The following is a 22,295-nucleotide window of genomic DNA, read 5'->3' on the forward strand; positions in this document are numbered from 1 at the left end:
GCTCATTAGTCGCTCTTTAAGGAAGTTGGTAGGTTTCTGAGCTACCATGATGCCAATTGGTCTGAGTAGTCTGGACGTCATTTCTGATATGTCTTTGATGTAAGGTAATGTGACCGTAGTTTTTGGTTGCGTTGTGTCTGCTTGTTTGGGTTTGTTTCTGAGGAATCGACGGATTATGTTTGTCGGGTACCCGTTTTTCCTAAAAACGTTGTATAGATATTTTTCTTCTGCTTTTTTGTAGTTCTTGGCTGCTGCAGTGTGATGTAGCTCATTGAAATAATGTCTTAATGCAGCTCTGTTTGTGGGCGTTAGGGTGATTGCTTCTGAAGTTAAGTATTTGGTCCGTGTGTATTGTTTTTCTGTAGGCGCTAGTTTGAAGCTCTCTGTTAACTGTACATTCATCTGTCATGTCTAGGAATGAGAATCTGTTGTCATTCTCCTCCTCTTTTACCGTAGAGACTTGAACAAGCTGCCCTCTTATCTATCCAACCCAAACTTTGGGTCCGTTACATAGATGACACCTTCATCATCATAAAACAGAACAAATTAGAGGAAAGATACAACACCATCATTAATATCCTCACAGGCATAAAATTCACAAAAGAGGAGGAGAATGACAACAGACTCCCATTCCTCAACATGACAGTTAAAGGTACAGTTAACGGAGAGCCTAGTATGGTGATGAAATGTCTGAAAACAAACCTTCAAGCTCAGCGAGCTAACTTGCAGACTTATCATCGACCTGAGCTACAAATCTTCGCAAACGTTGCTAACATTTATAAGGTACACAAAGATTCCTAGTTTACTTGCGTTTTGAACCCAGATTAATAGAAAACATGGACCAGGTTACTGGACTGAACAGGAATCACTATTTATTACAAAGTACTTACACCCTAGGTATATGTAAGCAATTATAAAACACTACTAATTAATATTTTTTTCTCATTTCACTCCACGGTTTTTAAAAGCACAGAAATTTTAAAAAAGGACATGGTCCTTACACATATTGTGCACAGTCTTTCGTGGAGGAGGGACAAAGGTCATGTTGAATCTCCAGTAGACAATGAGGTGGGGCCTCAGGGACCACCTAATGCAGCACAGTAATTGGAGCATCAGCAGATATATGAACAAATGAGGCCTTGTGAGTTCTTACATTGTGAATGGAGGAGTCCATGGTAGTATTGAACCTTATCTTGCAAGCTCAACGATATGAGCTCCAGACATGAGAGAATAGTTAACCTCATGGAGAGACACGGGAGTGGATACAAGAGCAGTGCAACCTCCTGCAAAACTTGAAGGGCTCACTCAATACCTGAGAGCAATCTGCTCAGAGTAGGAGCACTGACATCCATGGCATGCAGCAGGAGTTGCTTTCCCTTGATAGAACATTTGCATTGATGGCCCAAATGCTCCATTGCCACAGCCAGTCTCAGCTAACCCACCTGAAGGCCAATCTGGAGATGTGGCAATTAGTGAGGAAGGTGAAGATTCTGAAAGCAGCCTTTTCTTCCAGCGCCCCAGGCCCTAAGCTAGAGCCCTTGTCTACAATAGCTGTCCCTACAGAAATGCAGAGGAGAAATACAGTTTGAGTAGCTGGAGAGTTCAGCAGCCTGCAGCCACCTCCTCTGAGGCAATTGCGAGGGATGCTTTGTAGGAGCAAGATGAGAGCACTGTGACACCTCAGACTCTGGGTTCACCATGGTTTCACTTTATATCACTTTATTGGCATCACAGTTAAAGCCCTTGTAAATTCTGTGGTGCCTCCCGCTCCCTCAGGTATCATGTTGACAATCAGGCCCCACTAACACTGGAATTGTCACAAAAGTTAAAGATCTAAAAGAAAATGCAGAACTCCCCAATTTACCTGATTTTCAGACCCAACTTGACAGAAAGCATTGGCCAGATTTCTGTATAGATTAAGAATTGCTGTTTATTACAAATAATTAGAATCTAGCTGCAGGTAAACAGTTATAAACTGCTAGTTAAAAGTCAAACTCCATTATAAACACTCCCTTACACGTGTGTGCATCACTCTAATCGGCAGGCACAAACAGGAAAGAACGCATGGGTGCTATGGACGGAGGGAAAAGTAGGAAAGTGGGTCAGTGTCCTTTGATTACAGGTTCTGCTAAGATGGTTCTTGTTCTAATCAGAGTACTGCTTTTTGGTTTTCCTTTTGTGGATGCTTTCACTAGTTTGTAAGAGGCACATGATGGCTGATCCACACTTATAAAAGCTCTCTGACTTACTCATTATAAGTACATCTTGTAGCAACTGCTGAAGGAAGAGTAAACCTTTTATTTCAGGTTTAGAGTCAGTTTTGCTGCAGAAAACAGACACAGCTCCTGAATTAGTGGAGATCTGATGGCTTCTCCCTATCTTGATCCTAGCTCCAAGCTATTCAGTTACCTGAGAACCAATCATGTAGTTGTGGGTAGGCAGAAGGCCTTTGTCATTGACAACTGGTCAATAGTTCTTAGATGAATCAGCTATTTATTGCCAGTTAAGTCTCCACTTGTACACACCCTTGGCTCCATCCTGTCTGCACCTTCTCATACTCCTGTTTGAACCAACAGCTTGTCAACAGTGCCTGCAATGAGAGTTAGGTTATTTACTTTCAACAGCATGCAGCAATCCTCCAGCAGTCTTTGATTTCTGAAATAGTTCTTTGCCAAGTTCAGGCCGCAAATATATGGAATTAAAACTAATGGAAAAATATAAAGATACTGCCCTTGCTTTTAAACACTGGTAACCACAATCAGAATGTTTTGAGAATGAGCGTGGTTCTTATCAGGCGACAGTGAAGTCCACTTCTCATTGACTGCATCTGGAGCAAGGATTTCTGGAAGTGAAAGACCGGGAAAGTGAAACTGAGGGTTGATATTTGGGACAACTTAGTTCCAGACTGCAGAGGTTACATCAACAATGGTTTCCCACTTTAATTGTATTTTGAAATTCTTTAGAGAAAAGAAAATAAAGCAGCTGGTGTACGAAAATTAAAATAGTTGAAGTCAAGGCCATTTGGAAAACTCCTGACCAATCAGACTAAGGTTACTTTTGGGGACAAGAATAATTAAATGCTACGGATTGCTTCTGTGCAGGTACGTGATGGTAGAGTGGGAGTTGTGCCAAATTTGGTGTGGCTGTTGAAATTAAATTTTAATTATATCTTTTGTATCCCATGTTGCTACGATGTTAATGCACTGGCTCTTTGGATAGACATGACCAATAGGAAAGGGTCAGAACACAGCGTTACTAATCTGTAAAACATTTTGTGCCATGGACAATGAAGTAAATGCAATTTTGTACACCCACAGGGTCAACAAGATCTCAACGCGAGTACAATTTACTTGCAATTTTTCTCTGCTTTGAGTGCTGCCTTGCTCTTTTCCTTCTGAGCATGAACACATTATGAGTACTCTTCACACACCTTTATGGTTGTAAAAGCTTGGATCACTTTCTTTTTTTATTCTTTATCCCCTATGCTATGACCTGCCCTTCATTTGCTCAGGGCAATTCGCTCAGTGTGCAAGATTGCAGAATTACCTCTTGCATTCTTCTCTTACTTTCTTTTCCTGCATGAGGTGTGGGTAGAAATCCCAGAATGTTAGCCTGGGGCTTTGAGTTACTAGTTCAGTGACATTGCCACTACAACAGCACCTCAGCCTAAAGTAGCTCACATATAGAGACAACAGGGGCATTTTTGACTTTGTATCTGCGACTTTGTATTTTCAATAACACTTCATTCACTAAGCATCGAATTGTTCATAATGTTCAATTCAAACAGCATGGGACAGTTTTGATTTTGAGTGATAGTGTAAACCAGGCAATATTAGATTAGCTTAAAAATGTGTTGCTGGAAAAGCGCAGCAGGTCAGGCAGCATCAAAGGAGAAGGAGAATCGACGTTTCGGGCATAAGCCAGAGTAAGAGAGTAAGCACAAAAATGTTAAGTTATTCTTAGAACTTTTAATTGGGTAGTGCTCTCAGCTCTTGTGATTAGATGTTGCTTAGAACATGGGAAAATATTCGGGTAGCTTTTTTTGTGGTTAACTTGCCCAAAATTCTGTATCTAGTTCATTTGGTTCTAAACTGCCAATGGAAGAAACATCATCCTGGTGTTTACCCAGTATATTCTATTACATCATTCTTACCCAATATATTGACCCAGATTTTGAGGTTGCTACGAAAAGTCATAGTGCTCACTGCTGACTATGAAGAAAATTGCCTACAGAGATCTATCAATCATTATTGCATGGATTTTCCATTTCCTAATGATAGTTTGAACTAGGCACTAAGTCAAAGGGATCTTCAAATGTCAAGCAGCAGTGATACCATCCAGGTGGGTAGGTAGCCAGTCGCAATGAAGGACGCTCAGAGACAGCAAATCAGGAGAGGAGAAATAAAGATTGGTGCTTAACTTATTGTATAATCAAATGTAATGAATTCTTTTAAAACATTTATTCAAAATTATAGGGGCTTATCACATTATTTGGCATTACACAAAGATAAAATTTAATTTTCCAGGTGATTTTAAAAGTGATACCAGAACATAAAATGGCAAGTTCTCGACAGTTCATTCACTTTGAAAGATTGCTACCCGTGAGGAACTCAACAACACAGCATGTGGAAGAATTAGGGAGTCAGTGATTTAGAATTAGCAACTTCTTCAGTTCCCAAGTTTAATTATGCTTATAGCTGTTATTACAGTTGGACAACTAGGGTCAACAATTCCTAATTCTATGAGGATATCATTCAATGGGAGTTTTTAAATAGAAAAAGAAAACAATTCACAAGGTTTTGGTAGGTCTTTTTTCATATTTGCCTGTCGGTCTTGTTGATCTTGTGGGGAAATCCCTGAGGAAGTAAAGGTAATCAATTTCTAGTTTATCATTGTCATCAGGTAATACTTTGATAGAATTGATTTGCATGAATTGAGGTGGCTAGGATTGCAAACTGGCAAATATTTTGTCATCTACAAAAGCAAGGCTATGGTGCATTAAAAAGCACAAAATAGATTTTTAGGTAACTGGAACATTTATGTCTATTCTTCATGGAGATATAACACTAAACAGAAACAAAGAATGAATGATGAATGAAAGGATATGATTTAAATTTTATGCTGAGCCACAATAAATATCATATTGGAATAAAGACCCCTCACATCACCCAAGGAGACTTAAGAGGGAAATCAGGAAGGCATAAAGGGGACATGAGTTAAATTTGGCTGATGAGGTTAAGGACAATCCAACGAAATTCCACAAGTACATTAAGGGCAAAAGAGCAACTAGGGAGAGAAGGATTGACAAGGCTGTCAATGTGTGGAATCACAGGAGAAGGGTCAGATAATAAATATATTGTGCATCACTATTTTCTGTGGAGAAAGGCATGGAAGCTAGGGAACTTGGACAAATGAACAGTGGTGTCTTGAAAACAGTTCACATTACAGAAGAAAAGGTGTTGGACATCTTAAAATACATAAAGGTAGATAAATCCCTGGCACCTGATCAATTGTGTAGCAGGACATTATGGGAAGATAGGGAAGACATTGTGAGGCCCCTAGGAGAGATATTTTTATCATCATGTGTGGAATGAGCTGCCAGCAGAAGTGGTGGAGGCTGGTACAATTGCAACATTTAAAAGGCATCTGGCTGGGTATATGAATAGGAAGCGTTTAAAGGGATATGGTCTGGGTGCTGGCAAGTGGGACTAAATTAGGTTGGGATATATGTGGTCAGCATAGATGAGTTGGACCGAAGGGTCTGTTTCTGTGCTGTACATTTGTATGACTGTATGACAGGTGAGGTGCCGGAGGACTGGAGAGTGGCTGATGTTGTACCTTTATTTAAGAAAGGCTGTAAGGAGAAGTCTGGGAACTACAGATGTGTGAGTCTGATGTCAGTGGTGGGGATTCTGAGAGACAAGGACTATGTGCATTTGGAGAGGCAAGACTGATTAAGGATAGTCAGCAAAGCTTTGTGCATTGGAAATCCTGTCTCACAAACTTGAGTTTTTTGAGGATGTGACCAAGAGGATAGATGAGGGCAGAGAGGTAGATGTTGTCTATGTGAACCTTTGAGAAGGTTCTGCTTGGTAGACTGGTTAGTTAAGTTAGATCACAGGTAGACAGGGTGTTGAAAAAGGTGTCTGTTACAGGTGCCTTCATAGATCAGAGCACTGAGTTTAAAAGTTGGGATGTCATGTTATGGCTGTACAGGACATTGGTCAGGCCACTTTTGGAGTACTGCGTACAGTTCTGGTTACCCTGCTACAGGAAGGATGTTATTAAATTGCAAAAGGTGCAGAAAAGTATGTTATTGGAGAGGAGGATTTGAGTTATAGGCAGAGGATGGATAGGCTGGTATATTTTTCTCTGGAGCTTAGATTGAGGGGTGACCTTATAGAAGTTTATAAAATCATGAGAGGCATGTATAAGGTGAATTGCAAAGGTCTTTTCCAGAAGGTAGGGGAGTTCAAAACTAGAGGGTGTAGGTTTTAGGTGAGAAGGGAAAAGATTTAAAAAGGATATGAGGGGCAACGTTTTCCACACAGAGGATAGTGCATGCAGAGGAACCTTGATTATCCGAAGGTCACGGGCGGGGAGAATTTTGTTAGGTTAATTGAATGCCAGATAATCGATGTTGGATAACATAGTTAGCCATGCATCAGAACCTTGCGATCTTGTTTGGATAATCCAAAATTTCAAATTCCAAAATTGAATGCTGGATAATCAAGGTTCCTCTGGCTATAGAGTGAACTGCCAGAGGAAGTGGTAGGGGAGGGTATAGTTACAATATTTAAAAGATATTTGGACAGGTACATGAATAGGAAAGGTGTAAGAGGGATATTGGCCAAATACAGGCAAATGGGACTAGTTTAGTTTGGAAAACCTGCTTGGCAGGGTATGTTTCTGTGCCATAAGACTCTATGACTCTTACTGAAATCAGTGATTAATCTGAAAATAGTTGATAATCCATATAACTGGCGGTGCAGGGAAATCTTTTCTGCTGCTGACTGCATGTTAAGATTTGTGAAATTAGGAGAGGACCTTAGCTGGATTGTTCAGCAATGACATCAACTTACCATTACACACCGTGATCTTCCTATGCTGTGTACATCTAGTGCACTGGGGAGGTGATAGTATTATTGCTAGACTGCTAATCCAGAGTTACAGGTAATGTTCTGGAGACCTGGATTTGATCCCACCATGGCAAAATATCTGGAATTAAGAGTCTAATGATGACCATGAAACTGTTGTCGATTGAAAAACCCCTTCTGGTTCACTAATGTTCTTTAGGGAAGGAAACTGCCATCCTTACTTGGTCTAGCCTACTTGTGATTCCAGATCTACAGCAATGTGGTTGACGATTAACTGCATTCTGTCAGTGTACCACATGTGAGGACAAGTTAAACAAAACTCTTCCTTTACTTGTGCTTAATGTCCTTACTGTAATGGTACCGTGTGTGTGTGTGTGTGTGCGTGCGTGTGTGTGTGTGTGTGTTTTAGACTGAAACGGCACCTGCGCCACCAAAATACATGTACTATACAATCAAACTTTGTGATCATAGTGACAACAATGATTAAAAGTGAGAGAAGTAGAGAAAGCCACAGTGGGAAACAAGTAAAGGCAAGCAAATATGGAGAGTGGCCCCAACGCAAAGATGCAGTTGCAGCAAAAGTGAAAGTTTCCAATTTTGACTGTCAATGCTGTGTATTGCCCATTTTCACTATTTATGTTCAGCGTGTATCCAAGTAATGATAGTGTTGTGATCATTATTGGTTGGATCAGTTTTATACTGTATTTTTCCATACTCGCTGACCCATACATTTTCAAATAATAAATAATAACTGTGTTCTGTTTGGAAAGTGAACATCTGAGTTGGAAATGTACACATTTGTCTCAACTACAACATCTTAAAAAAAATCTTTTTATTCAAGTTCATTCAAAATGATGAAACTGGTGATCATGTATTCCTGTGAAATGTTTTTCATCTGTTACTGGAGCTGAGGTGCAGTTCTTGCCTTACACCACAGGTAGCCACTGTTGCATCATTGTCCATTCTCTGGCTCCAGTTTAATTTCAGCTATTTTCACTTTCTTTTACCCTGAAGGCTGTGTGTTTAAAGCTTATGAGGAAAGGACCGAGACCATGGGTGCAACAGAAGTTCAAGAAGATAATCAAACACAGGTCGAGCTGCCCATTGATCAGGTTAGTATGAAATAAACCTTCAAAACTTATTTGTGGGTGACTTAATAATATAGATTAAGAAATAAAATTTACATTTATTAGCACTTTTCACTATTTTGTGACGAAGGAGTTTAGCACGCTCGCCTTCATTGCTTCATTGAGTATAGGAGTTGGGACATCCTGTTGTGATTGTACAAGATATTGGTTAGGCTACTTTAGGGGTGCTGTGTCTGTTTTGGTCACCTCACTATAGGAAGGATATTATTAAACTGGAGAGGGTTCAGAAAAGATTTACATTATTAAACATGGTGGGCATAGATAAGGTGAATAGCAAAGGCCTTTTCCCGACGGTAGGGGGGTTAAAAACTAGAGGGCATATTTTTAAGATGAGAGAAGAAAGATTTAAAAAGGTACAGAGGGACAACCTTTTCACACACACGGTGGTTCATACATGGAATGAACTGTAAGGGAAGTGGAAGATGCCTGTACAGTTACAACATTTAAAAGACATTTGGGTAGGTACATGAGTAGGAAAGGTTTGAGAGGGATATGGGCCATACATGGGCAAGTAGGACTAGTTTAAATTGGGAAACTTGGTCAGCATGGACGTGTTGGGTGAAAAGATTTGTTTCAGTCTTGTATGATTCTATGACTCTATGCACATTACAGCCATTTAAGAAATATAAAATCTCTGTTGTAACATCTAAGGTGCAACAGAATTTGTGTACAGCAAGCTCCTATAAACAGCAGTATGATAATGCCTCCCACTATAGTAGTCTATTTTAAGAATGTCAGTTGTCAAAATACCATGACATTCCTGGAAGTCCCACTAATTTTCTTCAATGTAGTCACAAAGGATATGAGGGGTTTCTTTTATGCCCTTTGGGAGGGCAAACAGGGTTCCAGTATAACAGCTCACCCAAGAGATAGCAGATGGAATCTTGTGCCCTCCACAAGAGTGACATTGCTGACAGAGAGGGCATTCAATCCAGCAGACAATTGGCAGTCGTGGGGACCCCTCTGTCCACCTGCCTACAGCCTGGTTAAACCTGTGGACAGCCTTCCTGCCCCATTGCCAATTAAGCCCCCGTAAGTGGCAATGACTTAAGACCTTCAACCCACCACTGCTGCTATTCACCCAGTGCTGCACAGAGACTTGTTGTGCAAAAAGTACAGGAGACAAACCCATGTGGGATGGTTAGTATGTTCCTGGAATGTGTGAGGAGACATTTGAGAAGGGAGAATCTCTTGTTCAAGGCACTCGGTGCCTGATTGAAGAACCCTGATTTCAGAAAATGTGAGAGTTACCATCCTCTACCCTTGTTGTCAAGTCTCTCCACCCCATCGCCAACAACAATCATCTGTGCCTTCATGTCACTTCAATCCAAAGCCTCAGGTGGGCACCTCATATTAGAAAAAGCTACTGTTTCTGTTGTAGAAGCAATTGTTCCGTTGAATCAATAGACTCTGATTGACTGGCAACTTGTAGTTGGCAGGGCATATTCCCTGGGCACCTGATTGACCTGTCAAGTGCCTGATTGGCACTTCTTGATGGCACACAGCTCTCATCAGGCCTCCAGCCAGTGACTGGGGTCTCTGTTGCCTGCACAAGTTGGCAGAACAGTACTCCACTGGGAATCAGTGTACCCCATGTGCCTAGTCCCTTGAATAGGGCCTGAATGCACAATCTTCTGACACAGAGATGAGAATGTTCCCACTGAGCTATGCTGGCATGTCGTGTAGCCAATACAAATAGTGAGCAACTTCTCTCAATTCAAAGTAACATTGGTTTTCAAATCGAATGGAAGTGTGAACACAAATAATAGGGTCAACACCAATGCATCTATGAGATGCTCATAACTACTCACTTCCAATTTATTGCATAGTCTTCCTTTTTGCCTACAACGTGCTTTAAAATTATAAGAGAAGGTTCTTGACGAAGACAGGGTCACAGAATTCAATTCATTGCCTTAACTTGTTCACAGAAAGAAAAGCTGATTAACATTAATTGTTAGGTGAACTGGCCATGCTAAATTGCCCGTAGTGTTAGGTGAAGAGGTAAATGTAGGGGAATGGGTCTGGGTGGGTTGCACTTCGGCAGGTCAGTGTGGACTTGTTGGGCCGAAGGGCCTGTTTCCACACTGTAAGTAATCTGTAATCTGTAATCTGTAATTGATGATAAAATTTACAGAAGATTCTTCAGTGCAAAGTGACCGATACCTCCAGGGAGTAGTTGTTTTATGAGTACTCAATATGAAGTAAATGTTTGGGTATAAATAGAACCAATGTTCTGAAATTGAATTATTCCTCATTGACTTTCAGTCTGTGTTGTCTGTGGTGCGGGATGAATCAAACTACTTTTAACTGCGCTGTTCATGTCTTAGTGTTCTATAAATCTTGATCAAATGTGAACATGATCCAGAAATGATTACTTCTCTCATTAGTTTTGGGGGATAATTTTTTTATGAAGATACAACAATAAACCAGTACAACTGTTTAAAACAAAGTATTGGTGGCTTTATTTTCACTCTGCTCTCTAATATCAAGATTAAACTTCAAGGTTCCATATTCTTCTCTGTCCTGTGCTAACACTATACTTGAATACAAACTCCCATTGTATTGATTTGAATTCCTTCCAGTTTCTGCACCAACCATCATTGTTAACCTCAAACAGAGATTGTCTTTTTTCATTCATTTGTGTGCTGTAGGTGCCAGTGGTTTCTTGCCTATCCCTAGGGAAGGTGTTGATGAGCTTCTTGGACTGCTGCAGGTCCATAAAGAGTAGGTATACCCCCAGAGCTGTTAGAAAAGGACTTCCAGGATTTTGACCCAACTAAGGCAAACTGAAGCAATGGCAAAGTCAGGATGGCATTTGGCTTAGAGATGAAACTGCAGTGCCAGTCCCAGTTTCAGTTTTGGGCTAGTTCTACAGGATGGGCACCAAAGCATGAATAAAATATACCCCCAGTTCTGTGCTGAAAGCATAAAATTGAGGGAGTTAGATGGACCAGCGAAAAGTTTCATTCTGTATAGCTGCTTTGTTGATTCTCTTAATCTAATTCATTGTTATTATGCTCTGTAACCTTTGTTTAAATGGTGAGTAAATACATCTGCATGATCTAACTGATAACTTTATCCCTGACTTCAGGAACAACAAATAGATGATTACTTTTAACAAATATACAAAACTGTTCAAATATATGAATAGAAATTGACTAGAATTGAGCAAATAAAAACTTTGAGTTAATAGCTGTAACTGGTCATTTAAAAAGAAATGGCCAGGTAATACATCTCTCTGTTTGAGACACTGCATTGTTTGTATCCTGCTGTGATATATTGGAGCAATAAATGCATTGTGACCTTTACCTGCCTAGTTTCAGGAACACCATATTCCACAGTAGCTCTCAGGGCACTCATATCAGATTTTGTTCTAGATACTTACCTGGCTTTCTCCTGGATTTGCTGAAATAGCCCCTATTCTCTGTATTGCAGGGTTGGCAGAGGGAGGGGTGAGCTATTCTGTCCACTCACTAGTCTTTGTATAGAACTATTAAATCTTTTCATCACCCTTTCTTGTAAAATTCAGACAATGTAGCATTTGAAGAATATGAAAAACATGAAACGTAAACCAGAACAATTGAAAGGGAGTGATGCTATTTTAGTGTTTTCAGGTGGTTTGTAGATACAATATATGATCAGCATTCTAGTCTTTGAGCAGTTTTTTGATTGGCGAGTGCTTGCAATTCAGTGTGATACATTGAGCTGCATAGGATTAACACTAAGTCTTGCAAAGCTAAACTCAACACTGGGAAATCTAAATATTAATTCAATGTTTTTCAGGGAAATGTGCAACTATATCAGCATCAATGAACTGGCAATTGTTTTATAGTTTGCACAGGTAAAATTGAAACAAAGTCAAAGCGCTTTATTGAAACATATTTCCAGAATAATGTCCTTCTTGTTTTTTCACTTACGTGGCTGCAAATAGGTATCTCAAAGTGAGTAGTTATATCATGATGGCATTAAACAAAAGCAAGTCTCCAGGGCAGTGGGTAACATGCTGTTAGAGTGCTACTCGTTTACCTCTGGGAACTGGCTTTAAATCAAGCCAAGACAGATGGGCTTAAAATCTCCTGTTCTCCAATGGCTGTTAAGGTACTAAGTGAAATAAGTTCTGGCAGTCTAATTCTGCTTCCCAGTGGGCATGACTTCACATCACAAAACTGCCTTCACAATCACAGTTGGATGGAAAAAGAAACAAAGAAAAACTAACTACCTAAAAGGCATTAATTAAATCCCTACTGACACAAGCTATGGCTGTCTCAAGAATGTCAGAGACTATGGCAATGCTGTAATTCTATGTTTGTTGGTCACACAAAATTTAAAACAACATTTTTGATCAAACTTTGTAATAATATAAAGCATTTGCTTGACTTAGTGCTATGACCCACTGTGGCCTTAATGGAGTGCACCAAGGATTTGTTCATATCGTGACTAATAGAGCAGCATCGAATGCCAATAGATGGCTGGTCGGTCTGTTGAATTGCCACACTCTGCAGTGGCTTGTCCACACAGGATTAATGGTCTTGGAGGAACCGTTGTTTCCGATTGTCTGATCCTGTATAACCACCTTTAACTGCTTCTTATAGAGGCAAGTTATATATTAACATGACTTTTGACCTTCGAAGTAAGATAATGCAGTAACTAAAGAACAAAACTCCTATTTATCCATGAACACCCAACATGAGACTGAAATGGAATACACTCATTTCCACCTTCTCAAAGCCAATGAGGGATGCACAACAAATGCATGCAATGCCCTCATCAACAATTAAAGAAAATTAGGAGAGCAAAAGGAATAATTTTCACAGTCACAAGCATAAAAAAACTTACAAATCAGCAGTCCACAGTGATTCTGATTCTACGAGTCTGCCCCAAATTTCACATTTGCAAGAAGTGATGATCTTACAAATGGTTAATCAGGAAAGCAGGTGTACAGAATGTTGTTGAGCCATGCAGACCGTATTTCTAAATTTGATCCCTTTCCAGTATTGTGTTACTGCTGTTGAACAGGATAATAATTGAAGTGCTAAAGTTAACCTTGGATTAGGATAAAGAAGAATTAGCTGTGGTTCCTGTTCAGTATTGCTGTACTATTGTTGAACATTAAGCTGCACTTGGTGGGATTGAGCTTGATTATAGCTATTAACTTCCATTGCTGAGCTCACGTATGTGGACTATTTGGAGGGCTGTTAGTGGTCTGTAGAACCACACTGTTTGTTATTTCCTTCCAATCCTCCACTTCATCTTCCCCTCTCCCTATAAAAGGAGGGGAAAATTGAGAAGGAAAATCACTTCGTTTTTTAAAATTATGAATGGGATTCTACAATCATTAAGCTGATTCTAAATCTGTTAGAAAAACCTTTTAAAGCTCTACTGCAATGCTTTCAGTGAATTATTAGCAATGTCAAAATGATAAAATAAGACATAAGAGGTGTTGGTCACTGTATAGTTCAAATGTGAACAGTGCACCTTGAACTCACAGGCAGAATAGGAATCTGGTCCAACTAATGAAAGTCAAGATCAGTAGCTAATATTTGTAGCTGAAAGCAATCAGTGCTAGGTTTACAAGAATATGGTATCTGGGTGGCAGATCAGATATTCACTAGCCAGTTTTGTAAAGCCGATCAAGTCACGATGTGAAAATGACAATGAAGAAAGAAAAAATAGTCACGAATAACTGCTCCAATAAAATCATATTAGATACTAGAATACAATGTAATCTGAAAAATTACAATATAAACTGTAATACATTATAATGTATATACAGAGCACTGATCATTAATAACAAATTTATTGCAATAAATTAATTGGCTTTGGTCTTAATATTCATAGGAAAGGATCTCCTAAGTAGGTAGACTGGGTAGGGACAGTGGGGGGAAGGAGTCTGAGTTGGGAAATTTAGTATTTTGGGTTTCCCAAATTCTGTGGAATCATGTGTGTGTCAGTTTTTGTTCTTTCCTTCCTTCCCTTGCTTGGAAAACAGCCAGATTGAAGTCTTTGGTCTCTGTCAGGTAGGGATCATTCTGGACAACCATGAGTAACTCCATAGCATACAAGGTTATGGGCCCAAAGCTGGAAAATGGGATTAGAACAGATTGATGCTTGATAACTGGCACAGGCATGATGAGCTGAAGGATCTTTTTCTGTGCTGTATAAACTCTATGGACTCTATGAAGGTGCAGGAACAGACAAGGAACCTCCTGTTGTGTTGGTGGGAATGTGCAAATCTGACCGCTGACCCTAAGGGAGAGGAAGGGGAAGAATACTGAAGGGTTTTGATCCCTTACCCTGGGTGGGGTAGAGTGGGCATTTGGAAATGTGTTGCTGGAAAAGCGCAGCAGGTCAGGCAGCATCCAGGGAACAGGAGAATCGACGTTTCGGGCATAAGCCCTTCTTCAGGAATGGGGAAAGTTTGTCCAGCAGGCTAAGATAAAAGGTAGGGAGGAGGGACTTGGGGGAGGGGCGTCGGAAATGTGATAGGTGGAAAGAGGTCAAGGTGAGGGTGATAGGTCAGACTGGGGTGGGGGCGGAGAGGTCGGGAAGAAGATCTCAGGTTAGGAAGGCGGTGCTGAATTTGATGGATTTGACTGAGACAGGGTGGGGGGAGGGGAAATGAGGAAACTGGTGAAATCCGAGTTCATCCCTTGTGGTTGGAGGGTTCCTAGCCGGAAGATGAGGCGTTCTTCCTCCAACCGTCGTTTTGTTGTGGTCTGACGATGGAGGAGTCCAAAGACCTGCATATCCTTGGCTTCCAGTCTGCTTATAATATTTAAGTGTTCAACCTACATCCTTCGGAGCATGTTGGCTGTCTGTCCTCAGTGTTGCCTCTATTAAACCTGGATGTGGTAGGCCGAATTTGGATTTGAGGTTTTAACACTCGACCTGATCTAACACTTGCCATTTTGTAGGTATTAAAATTAAGCCTTTGTTTTATCTATGCCTACCCTCGATATAGAGTCATAGAGATGTACAACATGGAAACAGACCCTTTGGTCCAACCCGTCCATGCCGACCAGATATCCCAACCCAATCTAGTCCCACCTGCCAACACCCAGCCCATATCCCTCCAAACCCTTCCTATTCATATACCCATCCAAATGCCTCTTAAATGTTCCAATTGTACCAGCCTCCATCACATCCTCTGGCAGCTCATTCCATACACGTACCACCCTCTGTGTGAAAATCTTGTTCCTTGTCAGATAAATGTCTTGTTTATGTGTTCCTTATCTTCAAATTACCCAGTGCTTTTCCTTGGTCTATCCTTTGTCATGTTCCAACAGTTTCTCCAGCTCCCTTCAGCCTGCTTTGGTTGTTACAGTTGCCAGATGATCTTGTTATGAATGCTTGTCTCATGTTCAAAAGTGACTAATGAACTCAGCTGGCAGGTACCTGCTTTTTCAAAGGGGAGTGGTATTTTGATTGACACCTTTATTACTTTGGGATCACCTAATCTCTCTTTGAAATGGTTTTCCACTGCTTGTATGTGTATTTGTACAAGACTAAGTGGCGTGAAGTTGATGAAAATGCCTTTGTATAGTTGTGTTTGTGTACCTAATATATGCTCAGTGAGTGGTAGCGGAATTGAAGTGGCATGGGAGATATCAAGGGGCGTGGAGTGACAGCTGTAGGTGCATACAAAGCATGCATACAACTGGGTTGATGTGCCAGTACGTGGAGGTGGGCCTCCCAAGCTGCCAATCTCACCAGTCACCCCATTGCTGCCTCTGACCTATTTATCACCCCAGGAAAAAAAAGGGTTATTGGATTCTTTCAGTTTGGAAGATGGTTGGGAAAATTCCTGACTCCCAATACCCATCTCAATGTCAAAATTCCAGCTAATTGAGTCCAGAGATGACAAAAGCACCAACGAGATATTTAATGTGAAATGGACTAATGTTTGCCAAGATGCATGATGCCCCACAGCTGGAGGCAGGCGGTGTTTACAGCTGAGAGTGTAGGATTGGAAACTCACCTCTGGGTCAACCTGGATTCTAGGGAAGCAATCATTGTGTGTGAAATCTTCCTTAGCCCCAGAATGATGTGGGCTGTGGCAAAAAAGTTTGGGAAAATCATGTGTGATGTGCAGCAAGACCTTCTCAATGTTGAGAACGAAAAAAAGGAATTCCCATTTTCCAACCAAGTGTTGGGCAACAAGATTCTTACTCATGAGCAGTGAGAGGCCCAATTCCATGCGTCATTGCTCTCATCTTATCACCTACATTACTACAAAATCTCGTTGCATTCATATACAGTTTCCCATTCGTCCACCTAGTAGATAGAAACTAGACACTGTGAATTCCCAACATGTAAGTCAGAATGGTTACCTGGTGACCCCAGCTCACCATTTTGTCCTCCAGATCTCCACCTTGGACACTGGCACTGATATCTTGAGACATGGGAAGCACTTGCATGCATCCCTTCCATGGACATTGGCATTAAACACAAACCAGCCTCATTGCATTATCATGGCATATCACTGATCCACTTTCAGTACAGTTATGCACTTCAAAGCTGCACTTTGAAGCTCACAGGCATCTTTTATTGGACTGCTGCTACAAGGACACTTTCCACAACAGGGACAGGGGCACCAAGTTCATGGCTGCATCTCAGGGTTCCTCATTTGCTTGCTCACTTGCTTTGTGCCTAATTTGATGTTTATAGCAACCCTTCCTTGCCTTGCATGTTTGCGTTTTGTCCCCATACCTCTGTCTCATCTCGCTATTTTATGCAGACACAAAGCCTGGCAGCTAATCATGGTTGTCAGCAGTTATCAGTCACTGAAGTGGACATGTAGCTACAATACATGCAGCATCAATCTCACAGCTGCACCATGTGCGGACTCTGTGCATGCTAAACACAATGCTTTTGCATCAATTGAGTGTGACATCTTTAAGTGGAGTAGCCTTCAGTCAGGTCTAAGGAGACATCCTTCAGGCAACGACTCCTGGCACAGTAAGTCAAGGACAGTCCAGAATCCTGGCCATGGTAGGTCGGCTGCTTAAGGTCATTGGTGTTGGTGGGTTCATACTTCCTCAGCCTGGGGAAGGGGTCATGTTCAGACCTTTGGATCCAGTGCCATCACTGTGGGAAATCATAGGAAGACAATCAGGAAGCTCTATAGATTATCAATTTGAGGTCTAGACATATCAATCAGGCCTGCCCATTGAAGCCATTTGCTAAGTGGGGTGTAGTCAGTCTTAGGCATTGTCCGCTAAAGATTATATAGAGCTTTATTGGGGCCTTTGCTGTGGGAGAGAAGCTGGGAAACTTAAATGTGGGCACTGGAGGCAGCATGGTGGATACAGAGAGGAATTCATTCATAAAGGCAGGTAACTCAGTATACAAAGGGGGAAGAATATAGAGTGTTGAAGCAAAAGGAGTAATGGGGGGGTGTTATCATTGACACTCAGCAGCCTGGGCTTCCATGGAGGGACAGTGCTAAGTTTGGCATGTTTACATGACATTCTTGGGGCTGGGGGACTTGTGGGAAGAGGGGTTTAAAGTAGGAAATTGAAGATCTGGATAGGCAGGCTGATTGGGGACTTTGGGAAGTTCAAAGCTGATTGGGTTGACTTGGAGACTTACCAAGAAGAGAACGTGAGAATGTATGTGTTTGGGGGTTCATCAAAGGGTAAGATTCTGACTCTGAGACTAGTCAGAGGAGTGACTGCTGTTTTCTTCCAATTTGCAGTAAATAACAAATGCATAATGGAGTTGACAATGCCATTGACCACACTGAAGTGGGGAGGGTAAGTGCTTCATTCTGTGAGGGAGCGGGTTTCAAATTCGAGTGATGTGAGGCTCTTCGAAAGGGAACAGCATGACATAGACACCCACATACTGAAGGTGAAACACACCTGAGAGCATTACATGCTTTGTGAACCTTAGGCATTAACCTCCTATGTGCAGTCCAAATGCTTGCCCCGAATCACTTTTGAGCACATGAAGCAGCATCAGGAATCAATCCACTCATGGCTGTGATGCACAATCAACATTTTGGTGTTCGGAAAAATTGATTGTGGTTGACAAAGTAGTAATCACCTTCCACACTCCCCGTAGCCTGCACATGACACAGGAGCTACTCACTTCACCCATAAGATATTGTGTAGCATAAAGAATGGATAGGCTGTATACCTTCAGTGTTATAGTTGCAACTAGAATGACATTTGCTCACACAGCTGATGAACAAAGTGAATATATATTTTCAAATGTATTGATGATGTATTGCTCCTGTGTCACATGTGCCCTTCTACCTTCTTTTTTACTACATTTTGGCAGTCCCGAGCACTGCAGCAGGGGCAAAGGGAGTCTACTGTGGAGCAGAGCCTGTTGGCTGTGGAGTTTTGGTTGGGAGACCCTGAGGACATTGTGCTAGAAGACCCAGACATGCTGTGGTGATCCTCGCTCTCACCTGGCTAATGTTCCTACTGAGGTGTTGGTATCTGAGTGTGTGCATGTGTGTTTGTGTCAGTGTGTCTGTGTCAGCCATGCCTGTCCATCCACTGAGGCATTAGTGCTCCTGTCGTCAGATTTGGATGAGGGAATGTTGTTTGGAGCCACTGCCTTGACCACAGAGATGTACTTGTAGGAGACAAAAAAAGAGTCTAGATTAGAGAGGTGCTGGAAAAGCACAGCAGTTCAGGCAGCATCTGAGGAGCAGTAAAATCGATGTTTTGGGCAAAAGCCCTTCATCAGGAATACAGGCTGAGAGCCTGAAGGGTGGAGAGATAAATGAGAGGAGGGTGGGAATGGGGAGAAAGTAGCATAGAGTACAGTAGGTGAGTGGGACAGGGGATGAAGGTGATAGGTCAGGGGAATGGTGGAGTGGATAGGTGGAAAAGAAGATAGGCAGGTAGAACAAGTCACGGGGACACTGCTGCGCTGGAAGTTTGGAACTGGGGTGAGGTGGGGGAAGGGGAAATGAGGAAACTGTTGAAGTCCACATTGATGCCCTGGGGTTGAAATGTTCCGAGGTGGAAGATGAGGCGTTCTTCCTTCAGGCGTCTGGTGGTGAGGGAGCAGCGGTGAAGGAGGCCCAGGACCTCCATGTCCTCGGCAGAGTGGGAGGGGGAGTTGAAATGTTGGGCCAAAGGGCGGTGTGGTTGATTGGTGCGGGTGTCTCGGAGATGTTCCCTAAAGCGCTCTGCTAGGAGCCGTCCAGTCTCCCCAATGTAGACCAGACCACTTCGGGAGCAATGGATACAATAAATGATATTGGTGGATGTGCAGGTAAAACTTTGATGGATGTGGAAGGCTCCTTTAGGGCCTTGGATGGAGGTGAGGGAGGAGGTGTGGGCGCAGGTTTTGCAATTCCTGCGGTGGCAGGGGAAGGTGCCAGGATGGGAGGGTGGGTTGTAGGGGGGTGTGGACCTGACCAGGTAGTCATGAAAGGAGAGTGCCTTGTAGACCAGGGGTAGAAGTTGTGGCATTTTAAGAATGCATTCATGGTAGGAGTAATGGGAGAGTAGCACAGCAATTGACAATACTTCTTACTTTGTTTGATTGGATTTATTGTTGCCAGATATACTGAAATACAGTCAAAAGTGTTGTTTGCGTGCTCTACAGGCAGATTGTACCAGACAAAGTGCATCAGGTAGCAGAACAGTGTGTAGAAAGCAGTATTACAGCAGCAGAGAAGTTGCAGAGATCGAGGTCAACATTAACTTTTGAGGTGTAAATGTGTTGCTGGAACAGCGCAGCAGGTCAGGCAGCATCCCGGGAACAGGAGAATCGACGTTTCGGGCATAAGCCCTCCTTCAGGAAATTTCCTGAAGAAGGGCTTATGCCCGAAACGTCGATTCTCCTGTTCCCTGGATGCTTGCCTGACCTGCTGCGCTGTTCCAGCAACACATTTTCAGCTCTGATCTCCAGCATCTGCAGACCTCACTTTCTCCTCATTAACTTTTGAGGGGTTTGTTCAAAAGTCTGATAATAGCAGGGAAGAAGCTGTTTTTTAATCTGTTCATGTGTATTCAAACGTTTTTATCTTAAGTCTAACAGAAGAGCGTGGAAGAGAATGGGGTGGGAAGGGTCGTTGATCATGTTGGTTGCTTTCCTGAAGCAGTACGAAGTATGGATGGAATCAATTTTCCTCTGTCTCTAAAGGACTGATCCTGGTCCTGGTTCTTGGTGGCTGAGGGCCAACATCCTCTTCCCAATAGGAAGCGAGTTGTCACATATCGAACATTGTGACTCTTTTGGCCCTATTATGGGTCATTTTTATCCTGGAATGTGAGAAAGGGAGGGATGGAGTGAGATGAGTGTGGGTGGTAGTGCTGGCGCAGGTGGGAGAAAGGTGGTGCAGTGTTCTAAGTGAATTAATAAGCAGCGCAGAGGCCATGTAGAGTTAGTAGTGTGGTATGGTCAAGTTGCATGTGAGTGAGGGAAGAGATTGCATCTAATTTTCAGAGTGGTAGAGCATGAGTCTTTGTGGGAGGCAGCCTGGCAGCTTATAGAGACTGAGAATGGATAGAGCACCTACCCTGGAAGAGTGAGGTATGTCATTGACCTTCTTAGCGCATTGCTGCATATTAATCTTAATCTGGAGACCACACTGACCCAGGGAGCCACCATAGAGTGGGCTGGCAGGATGAGGTGTCATGACCTCCTGTCCCAGTACTGTAGAAGAGGATGGCTGTCTTCTCCACCAGTTGCCTGTCTGCAATGTGGGAGGATAAAAATGTGTTGCTGGAAAAGCGAAACAGGTCAGGCAGCATCAAAGGATCAGGAGAATCGACGTTTCGGGCATAAGCCCTTCTTCAGAAATGAGGAGGGTGTGCCAAGCAGGCTAAGATAAAAGGTAGGGAGGAGGGACTTGGGGGAGGGGCGTTGGGAATATGATAGGTGGAAGGAGGTTAAGGTGAGGGTGATTGGCCGGAGAGGGGGTGGGCGCGGAGAGGTCGGGAAGAAGATTGCAGATCAAGAAGGCGGTGCTGAGTCCGAGGGTTGGGACTGAGATAAGGTGGGGGGAGGGGAAATGAGGAAGCTGGAGAAATCTGCATTCAACCCTTGTGGTTGGAGGGTTCCTAGGCGGAAGATGAGGTGCCCTTCCTCCAGGCATCGTGTTGCCATGGTCTGTCGGGTGCAGCGGATGAGACCACCACCAAGGATATATTTCCCTCCCCTCCCCTATCAGCGTTCTGGAAAGACCACTCCCTCTACGACTCCCTCGTCAGATCCACACCCCCCCACCAACCCAACCTCCACTCCCGGCACCTTCCCCTGGAACCACAAGAAATGCAAAACTTGCGCCCACACCTCCCCCCTCACTTCCCTCCAAGGTCCCAAGGGATCCTTCCATATCCATCACAAATTCACTTGCACCTCCACACACATCATTTACTGCATCCGCTGCACCCGATGTGGCCTCCTCTACATTGGGGAGACAGACCGCCTACTTGCGGAACGTTTCAGAGAACACCTCTGGGACACCCGCACCAACCAACCCAACCACCCCGTGGCTCAACACTTTAACTCCCCCTCCCACTCCGCCAAGGACATGCAGGTCCTTGGCCTCCTCCATCGCCAGACCATGGCAACACGATGCCTGGAGGAAGAGCGCCTCATCTTCTGCCTACGAACCCTCCAACCACAAGGGATGAATGCAGATTTCTCCAGCTTCCTCATTTCCCCTCCCCCCACCTTATCTCAGTCCCAACCCTCAGACTCAGCACCGCCTTCTTGACCTGCAATCTTCTTCCCGACCTCTCCGCGCCCACCCCCTCTCCGGCCTATCACCCTCACCTTAACCTCCTTCCACCTATCGTATTCCCAACGCTCCTCCCCCAAGTCCCTCCTCCCTACCTTTTATCTTAGCCTGCTTGGCACACCCTCCTCATTTCTGAAGAAGGGCTTATGCCCGAAACGTCGATTCTCCTGATCCTTTGATGCTGCCTGACCTGTTTCGCTTTTCCAGCAACACATTTTTATCCTCCCACATTGCAGACAGGCAACTGGTGGAGAAGACAGCCATCCTCTTCTACAGTACTGGGACAGGAGGTCATGACACCTCATCCTGCCAGCCCACTCTGCTGATCCTTTGATG

At 42.9% G+C, this 22,295-nt stretch overlaps 1 protein-coding gene across 3 annotated transcripts in view; it reads left to right on the forward strand.

Annotated features, from left to right (window-relative positions):
* dcdc2 (doublecortin domain containing 2) overlaps positions 1 to 22,295 on the forward strand; it is a 216,555-nt gene that overhangs the window by 156,427 nt on the left and 37,833 nt on the right. For all 3 annotated transcript variants that reach the window (XM_043719166.2, XM_043719167.2, XM_087978604.1), the window contains exon 8: positions 8,112 to 8,209. In XM_043719166.2, the coding sequence (XP_043575101.2) occupies positions 8,112 to 8,209 (98 nt within the window). The remainder of the gene's footprint in view (positions 1 to 8,111; positions 8,210 to 22,295) is intronic.

Source organism: Chiloscyllium plagiosum, unplaced genomic scaffold (genome assembly GCF_037043375.1).
Source record: "Chiloscyllium plagiosum isolate Xiang-an unplaced genomic scaffold, Cpla_swu_hap1 HiC_scaffold_34, whole genome shotgun sequence".
NCBI lineage: Eukaryota > Metazoa > Chordata > Chondrichthyes > Orectolobiformes > Hemiscylliidae > Chiloscyllium > Chiloscyllium plagiosum.